This window comes from Entamoeba dispar, genomic scaffold, assembly GCF_000209125.1.
Source record: "Entamoeba dispar SAW760 scf_1105229463777 genomic scaffold, whole genome shotgun sequence".
NCBI lineage: Eukaryota > Evosea > Mastigamoebida > Endamoebidae > Entamoeba > Entamoeba dispar.
Window position 1 is genome coordinate 3,830 of NW_001855862.1, and position 8,506 is coordinate 12,335.

The window sequence follows — 8,506 nt, forward strand, 5'->3', positions numbered from 1 at the left end:
TTGATATAACTTCTTATTTATTAATTACAAAAAGATGAAAAAATTGGTTTACTCTATTAGCAATCGATGAAATTATGTATTTATGTAATTCGTTAAACACTTCCTATTTAATATTATTCAGTTTCTTTTATATTTAATTACTTTTAATTTTAAAATGAGTTTATTAAAACTTATATTTTAACCATTTCTTTTATTTAGTTTATCAATTAAATTATTGTCAGTAATTCTTTATTCTTATATATTTCTATTTCTTACTATCCAAAAACTTTTCTTAGAATTACTTTATGTTCACTTACATCAAATCCTTATCGGTAGTGTTCTAATTTATGAACTGATGTTGGTATAACAAGATTCTGTAATGAAGTACATCCTCTAAAACAATCATTTCCTAATTCCTTAAGTGTTGTTGGTAAATTAATATTTGTTAATGATAAACATTTGCTAAAACAAAAAGCTCCTATCTCAATAATTGTTGGTGGTAAATTGATTTCAAAGATTGATAAACATCCATCAAAACAATTACTTTTTATTTCACAAACTGAACTTGGTATAATAATACTTGTCAATGATGAACAATTTCTAAAACAATTATCTCTTAACACACTAACTGATGTTGGTATATTAACATTATTCAATGAAGAACAATCATTGAAACACCATCGTCCTATTTTACTAACAGATGATGGAATAATAATAGTGCCTAATGACATACAGCCATGAAAAGAATTCTCTCCCAATTCACTGATTGTTGTTGGTATGGAAATATTAACTAATGAACTACATCCATAAAAACAATAATCTCCTAATTTACTAATTGTTGTTGGTATTATTATGTTATTTAATGACCCACATTCTCTAAAACATTCATCTCCTAATTCACTAATTGTTGTTGGTATATTAATTGATTTTAATGATGCACATTCTTTAAAACATCGATCACCTAATTTAGTAATTGTTGTTGGTATATTAATTGATGTTAATGAAGAACATTCACTAAAACAATAATCTCCTAATCTATCAATTAATGATGGAATAATAAATTCATTAATACCTTTCTTTTCAATGCTTTTTCCATTTATTGTTTGTAAGTTTTCTGGTAATTTAAAACTGATCAACATTGGTTCATTAATAAATACTCTTTCTTTACTAATAAATTTCATATCTTCAATATTGATATTACTCATTGATGAACACCCTAAGAAACAATTATGTCCTAACTTACTAATTGATGTTGGTAAATTAATATCATTCAATGATGAACATTCTTTAAAACATTCATACCCCAATTCTTTCATTCTTGTTGGTATATTAACTTTACTTAATGATGTACACTTTTTAAAACAATCATTTTCTATTTTACTAACTAGTATTGGTATAGTAATACCTGTTAATGATGAACATCCATAAAAACAATAATATCCTATTTTACTAACTGTTGGTGGTATATTAATTGTTGTTAATGATGTACATTCATAGAAAGATTCATATCCAAGTTCTCTAACTCCAGATGGAATAACAACATTTATTAATGATATACAATTCTCAAAGCATCTACCTCCAATTGATTTAATTTCCTTTGGTATTTTAGTTCCATATGTATTTCTATCTGACTGTGTATACCCAATGTTTTTATATTCAGTCCATTCTTCTTTTTCTTTTAAATACGTTGAATAATCCACATAATACCAAATTACATGTTTGGTTATTTTTTCATCGTTAAACATTTCATCTTTTCTATTATAAATATGAAATGTTTCAATATTAGGAAACAATTTTCTTGAATAATGATTTAAAGGAATTGGATTAAAACGAAATCGTTCCATATTTCCTTGAAATCTTTTAACACCAATTTCTAAATTAATAAAATCATTAATATCATCAAAATACTTTGATGTTATCATTATTTCATTGTATCCTAATTTCATCCTTTCTGTACTATTTTAATAAGTTCTAATTTCTTAGTTATATTTAAGTTATTAATGGGAAAAGAAGTTATTCAAATTCAATTTGATTTATACTAAAAAATAACACAAAGACACTCTAATTATTTTGTATATCTCCAATATTAAAACTGAAGTAATTCTGTGCTATAATATCTTCTTTTAAGAATGTAATTATTGTTTGAACTAAACTAAATGTTATTGTTTTAATAATTAGATTTTTGTTAAAACAATGTTTGTCTCAACAGATTTCATTTCAATCAATGGCTCTATACTAATCACTAAAATAAACTATAATACAATAAAATTGTATCTTGTGGTTTTAACAAAATTTGAATACTTCTGGTTGTAACTCAAACAATCTTTTAGTAATAATTTATTTAAGTTTGGTAAAAACTTTCTTGATAATTTTCATTGAAGTATACATTTCTTTCTTACTAATACTATTTAGTGTGTGTTATTCATGTTTATTATTATTTATTAAACTTATATTCTTTTTAACAACATTGATAGAGAATTATTGGTATTTAAATGTATTTTGGTTAAGTAATATCAACTTTTTAAAATTGATCACATATTATTCTTTTAATGGTTTATATTATTGTTATGTTATTTTATTAATAGTGTATCTAATATATTACAAAACAACTGTAAATAACTGTTTAATTGTTTGATGTGGTATTCTTTTGTTATTTTCATTCATTCATATACTATATAAAATCAACTCATTATATTTTATAATTCTATTCTTTTTATTCATTATTTGTTGAAGAGTAACTTATTTATTTAATTAAAAAGAACATGAAATATAGAATAAATAAAGAGTAGTCATTCTAACAAACAATGATACAATAAATTGATATAATTTATACTTAAAGAATAAAATTATTCATTTTATTGTTTACTTGAAACAAATGTTGATTAATTTAAAAAATTTAAGTCAAGTTCATTTTAATTTGTTTATTCTTTTTATTTGTGACAAATACTATAATATCCATTGTTTGATGGTAATGTTAGAAACATTAAATTTATTCAAATTGAGAACAGTTAATAGTTTATAATGTTTTATTATATACATTATCACCATGAATTAAAACAACTGAATTAAAATTGAAAAGTTAGATGGTATAAAACAATTAATTAAAAGAACTGATATTATTAATAATGGGATTTTTGTTGATAAATTATATGAACAATACCATCTCTATAATAATTTAGAATAAAATCATTCATTTATTGTTTTAATATAAATCAATAGATTAAACTAAGTGAGAACTTAATAACATAAATAATTTGTTATTATCAATAAATGATCTATTGATACATCACCCTCTTAAAAATTTAATAACAGTATTCTAAAATGTGATTATGTTCGTTTTATACAGTATTCTTCTTCATTGTTATACATTCTATTTAAACTATTTTGAATTGTATTTTATCTATTACATGCTTTACAATATAAAACATTATTTATAACCTCTAAAACAATATCATTGATGTAACATACTCCTCTCTCATTTTATCATTTGTTTTACTTATAACTCTTATCACCTATTCATAGAACCAACACAATAAATATTCTAACGAATACATTTTTGTATTCATGAATTAATCTAATTATAAACATATTCTTAATCACATCATTGTTTCAATGTTATGAAGATATGTTATAATTACAAATTATTTAATAAAATAGCTAAATTATAACTAAACACCTTCTGTAATTAACAGTATTACAATAACTGTTTTGTTCTCATTCAGAACTAATATTAAACACTAACTCTAAAGGATAATAATCACATTCTTCTTTAAACTAATAATTTGAATATTCAATAAAAATATTTATGAAAATCTAAAAGATAAAAATAAAAACGGGAAAGTATCCTATTTAAAGAATGAAACAACTAATAATTGATAGTTTATAATGGATAACATAAAACTTGTTGTGATTGGTGATGGTGCTGTTGGAAAAACTAGTCTGTTGGAGACGTGTGTAACCAAAAAATATCCAAAACAATATATCCCAACAGTGTTTGAAAATTATCCTGACTTTATTTTTCAGTATAAAGACAAAAAATATAAGATGAACATATTTGATACAGCAGGGGGAGAGGATTACTACATGCTTAGACCACTCATATACCCAAACACAGATGTGTTTTTGTTATGTTATTCTATTGACAACCCACGGTCATTTGAAAATGTTAAAAGTTATTGGTTGCCAGAACTAAAGAGATATGAACCTGAAGTCCCTATCTTTCTTGTTGCAACTAAAATTGATTTATTAGAAACTAATGACAAAGACTCTGAGATAATTACAACAGAGCAAGGACATAAAATGGCAGAAGAAATTGGTGCATTAGACTTTATTGAAGTATCTGCATTGAATGGAACTAATGTAGATGATGTATTTGGTCATGTCGTAGAAATAAATGAAGCTCATAAAAAGAACATGAAAGCCTCTAACAATGGTCAATGTTGTATTTGTTAATTAACTAACTTTTCTTATTATTATATTGTAAGAATAATATCAATAATTCATTCTCAATACAGACCTTGTTCCACTTTTGTTATTTGATTTATTCTATTAGAATTTATTGGTAATTAGTGTTAATATCTCTTTGTATCTCTTCATTATTTGTGATGTAAATTCTTTTATGTATGTTGAATTGATTAAACCACAATAATTTTATTTTAATCATTTCTCATCCAAAATAAAAGTTGATGAAGATGAGTATATGAAATGAAATTGACATATTAATTGAGTGTTTTCATAAAGGTTTATATGTTTCATAGTTCATTTTAATACAACAACCATCCTTAAATCATTACATTGTAATTATACTATTTGAATAAGATTGTTTCGTTGACAATTGTTTAATATGGTTAATAGATTGAAAGAAACAAAAACAGATGAAATGAAATAAAATCAAGTTTTTCTAATGTAAAACAAAGCCTTGAGTGAATTAGTACAATAAAAAGATATTGTGTTAAGATGGAGAAATTAAGAGTGTAATGAATCCAATCAATAACAAACTCAATGAAAGTGTAAAATAATAAAAATAATAATATTTATTCATATAAACATAATGTAAAAGTATACAAACAAACAAGATGAAAGAACAAAAGAAAATGATAATAATGAAAAGTATTTAATAAAAAAATTATCAAATTTATTTATTTCAATAATAATTATTAGTTCATAATCAAAAAAACACTCTTTTTCAATGAATTTGAATAAGAAATAAATTACATAAATTTATTTTATTTTAGAATAATTTATTCAGTAATAATTAAATTCAAAAATTAAAAAGAAAATTAAATAAATGAAATAAAAAAACAAAAAAAAACTAAATTTTCATTTTATAGAAATCAATGAATCAAGAATATCCATTAATTGTCTCATTCTTTGAAATTGATAACCATACAGAACTTCCTATTCAAAGTTTTCCTTTTAAATCAGAAATAGATAAAAGTTTCTTTAGATTCTTTTTTCCTATTGCACCATCTTATCTTCATAGTTCATTTCTTTGTATAAATTCTCAACAACAAAGTTTTTGTTATGTTAATCAAACAGAAGAATATACATTTGTACTTATTTCACAATATCTCCATTGGTCATTATTTATAAATATTCTCCTTCATCTCATTCAACTCCCTTCACCTCAAAGAATTTTATTCTTATCTTCATTACATAATTTAATTCCATTACCAACATTAAATCAATTAAATTATCCTTTATTCTCATTTTATACAGATTTACCACAACCAATAAATCAACCTAGTTCTGGATGTCTTTCTTCATTACTTTGTCTTCCTATAACTCAATTAATTATGTTATTTTCATCAATATTAAATGAAAGAAGAATTATTATTCAATCAAATTCACCACAAAAAATAACAGAATTTATTATTTCATTATTAGAAGTATTTTCACCTTTAAAATGGCAACATTTACTTGTTCCATTTCTTCCAATAAAATATACTGAATTAACAGAAACACCAACACCATTTATTATTGGAGTAGATCCTTCAATTATGGAAATTATTGATTTATTTGATATTATTGTTTTTGTAGATATTGATAAAGGAATTATAAAGAGTACAAATTCAACAATAATTAAATCAGATTATGAATTAATTCCAAACAAATGGATAAATTCAATTAATAATACATTAAAACCAATTTATTTACACTCTGAAAAAAGAGAAAATGAAAATATAATAATTAAAAAAGCTTTTAATGAAGTAATAAATTGTTTTATTAAAGATATTGAAATAAGAATTCGTTCAATGATAGAAACAAATACTGAATATAATATAAAAGAATTTTATAAAGATTATTTCTTCCTTGGAGAAGAAAGAAAATTTATTGAAATGTTTAGTAAAACTGCTGCATTTGATCAATTTGTTCTTGAAACTGAACAAAAATATAAAAGTGAAGGTATTAAATTAAAAAGAAAAACTTCTTTTCTTTCATGGTTTAATAAAGAAGAACTTATTGATGTTGATAATGCTACTCTTATTACTCCAACAAAAGAAAATCAACAATTATTTAATCTATTATAAAGATTTGTAGAATATTTTAATTTGATAATCTAAATTTAAATTATCTTTTCATTTATCATTTATCTCATCTAAATAACAATCTCTTAGATTTTTTCTATCTTTTTCTTTTAATTAACTTTAAAATAAAAATTATTTATTTATTATTTTATTATTATTATTTATTATTAGATCCAAGATATTCATTATATTTATATCCTATGAATATCTTCCATCTGTTCATCATACTTTCTACAATGTCTATGATGACACTTTCTACATTAAAATATTTTAGTGATTCTATTACCCATTCATGATTTACTGATTCATATGCTTTCTTAATGTCATAATATGACTCTACATATTTTGGGTATTTCTCTTCTTTTTGCTGCTTTAACATATAACTATTAATTAATCCTTCTTTATCAGCAAGAGATTGCAGTTTACATCATAACTGATTTTTATTAATTTTTAATGATTCATTATTCATGTTAATTCTATTGTGAATATTCTCTTTTAATAAGGAGGTAAATACTTTCATTATTACATTTGTACAACTGATATGACGATAATTAGTGACATCGTTCCTATCACCTCCTTTGTGGATTAATATAGTTCTTCCACTTACCATGTCTAGAGGGATGTTTTCATTGAAGTTTAACAATTCATTGAAGATATTAAGAATGGAATCTCTTGATAATGACATTCTCTTCCAATAATACCCATATATAGTGTCAATGCCTGGTGCTTTCAAATTACTTATTTTCATCAGGCTTAAATTAAATCATCCATTGTGATGATGACACTATCATAATTTCTATATCTTTCATTTCACAATGTGATTTGATTTATTTTCAAATGTTCTTTATTTAATATCACATGTGTTTCATATAATGATTTCAAATATTCTAAAATAATATCGTTATTTGGATATATTTCATTTTGTGTTTCTTCTTTATTTTAATTTTGTTATTAGAATCAAACATGATTTTATTTGTATTGATTCTGACATTTTCATTCTTATTAAATTTAATTCTTTCTTTAATCATTATCATCATATATTTTAGATACTTTATTCTTTCTTGTGATTTAATTTTAATTTCATCTGCATCTTGTTCATTTAATCTCATGATGTATTTTATTCTGTACCATTCCATTGATTAGATATTCTAATCTATTTATTTTCTTTATGATTTCTTTTATTTCATCAAAATTATCTCATTTAAATTTATTTTAGAGATAATAATACATACAAATTGAAATCCTTTTCATATCTTCTTGTAGATTTTCTATTCTCCTGACCACACTCATTTATTATTAATTTCTCTTATTAATTTATCTGATTCTTTCCTTTTCCAGTAATAATTAATATTTACACATTTATCTATTTTCATTTCTTTAAGTTAAATGATGATAGAGTTAAGATATTCATCATCAATATCAGTAGAGTTATTTTTTATGATAATATTTTTTATTATTGGGTTACACTCTACTTTACCTTCTATGATGGAGCTCATTTTCATTTTGATGTGTCTTTTAGTTGTTTCTTTTATTTTATGTGATAATTTAATATTATTAATGTATTCTTTATCATTATTTACATTAATGTTTATTACTTTTATTATATTTTCTATTTGTTCATTTCTTACTTTTTTATTTAATTTCTTGTTTAACAAATTAATTGCAAAACAATACAACACATCAATTAAAATTCTATTTGTTTGATTTGTTGTGTTTTCTTTTCTTCTTGATTGATTATTATTTCTTGTTTTTTGATATTCAGTGTTTCGCTCTCTTCTTCTTCTATTTCCAGAATTGTATTTTTCATAATTATAGTTTTGTTCATTTGTATTGTCCACGATGATGATGTTCTCAGTATTTGTTGGTATTTATCATTAATATCATTGTTTTCTTCTTCTCCAGTTCCTTCTGGGATAAAAAATTTTCGATACTTTCTTGTTGCTTGATATTAATTGTTTTGTCTTCATTTCTCTTTGTGTATGGTCTAATTCTTCTTTGTT

At 22.7% G+C, this 8,506-nt stretch overlaps 3 protein-coding genes across 3 annotated transcripts, besides 12 other annotated features; 2 read left to right on the forward strand and 1 right to left on the reverse strand.

Annotated features, from left to right (window-relative positions):
• Positions 1 to 27: part of a sequence feature (AT_rich) that runs on past the window's edge.
• Positions 28 to 125: 98 nt separating this feature from the next.
• Positions 126 to 181: a sequence feature (AT_rich).
• Positions 182 to 305: 124 nt separating this feature from the next.
• On the reverse strand, positions 306 to 1,925 carry EDI_094800 (uncharacterized protein; the record flags this gene model as incomplete). The annotated part of the gene is made up of 1 exon (XM_001741515.1): positions 306 to 1,925. One exon carries the CDS (start codon positions 1,923 to 1,925, stop codon positions 306 to 308), a length of 1,620 nt encoding a protein of 539 aa, XP_001741567.1.
• A 481-nt stretch (positions 1,926 to 2,406) lies between these two features.
• Positions 2,407 to 2,441: a sequence feature (AT_rich).
• Positions 2,442 to 2,790: 349 nt separating this feature from the next.
• Positions 2,791 to 2,839: a sequence feature (AT_rich).
• A 768-nt stretch (positions 2,840 to 3,607) lies between these two features.
• Positions 3,608 to 3,635: a sequence feature (AT_rich).
• Positions 3,636 to 3,754: 119 nt separating this feature from the next.
• Positions 3,755 to 3,812: a sequence feature (AT_rich).
• A 52-nt stretch (positions 3,813 to 3,864) lies between these two features.
• On the forward strand, positions 3,865 to 4,531 carry EDI_094810 (GTPase_rho, putative; the record flags this gene model as incomplete). The annotated part of the gene is made up of 2 exons (XM_001741516.1): positions 3,865 to 4,426; positions 4,494 to 4,531. The coding sequence occupies 2 exons, from the start codon at positions 3,865 to 3,867 to the stop codon at positions 4,529 to 4,531; spliced, it is 600 nt and encodes a 199-aa protein (XP_001741568.1).
• A 458-nt stretch (positions 4,532 to 4,989) lies between these two features.
• Positions 4,990 to 5,025: a sequence feature (AT_rich).
• Positions 5,026 to 5,089: 64 nt separating this feature from the next.
• Positions 5,090 to 5,138: a sequence feature (AT_rich).
• A 25-nt stretch (positions 5,139 to 5,163) lies between these two features.
• Positions 5,164 to 5,297: a microsatellite.
• An 18-nt stretch (positions 5,298 to 5,315) lies between these two features.
• On the forward strand, positions 5,316 to 6,509 carry EDI_094820 (uncharacterized protein; the record flags this gene model as incomplete). The annotated part of the gene is made up of 1 exon (XM_001741517.1): positions 5,316 to 6,509. One exon carries the CDS (start codon positions 5,316 to 5,318, stop codon positions 6,507 to 6,509), a length of 1,194 nt encoding a protein of 397 aa, XP_001741569.1.
• Positions 6,490 to 6,553: a sequence feature (AT_rich).
• A 61-nt stretch (positions 6,554 to 6,614) lies between these two features.
• Positions 6,615 to 6,670: a sequence feature (AT_rich).
• Positions 6,671 to 8,503: a repeat region.
• Between the last annotated feature and the right edge of the window lie 3 nt (positions 8,504 to 8,506).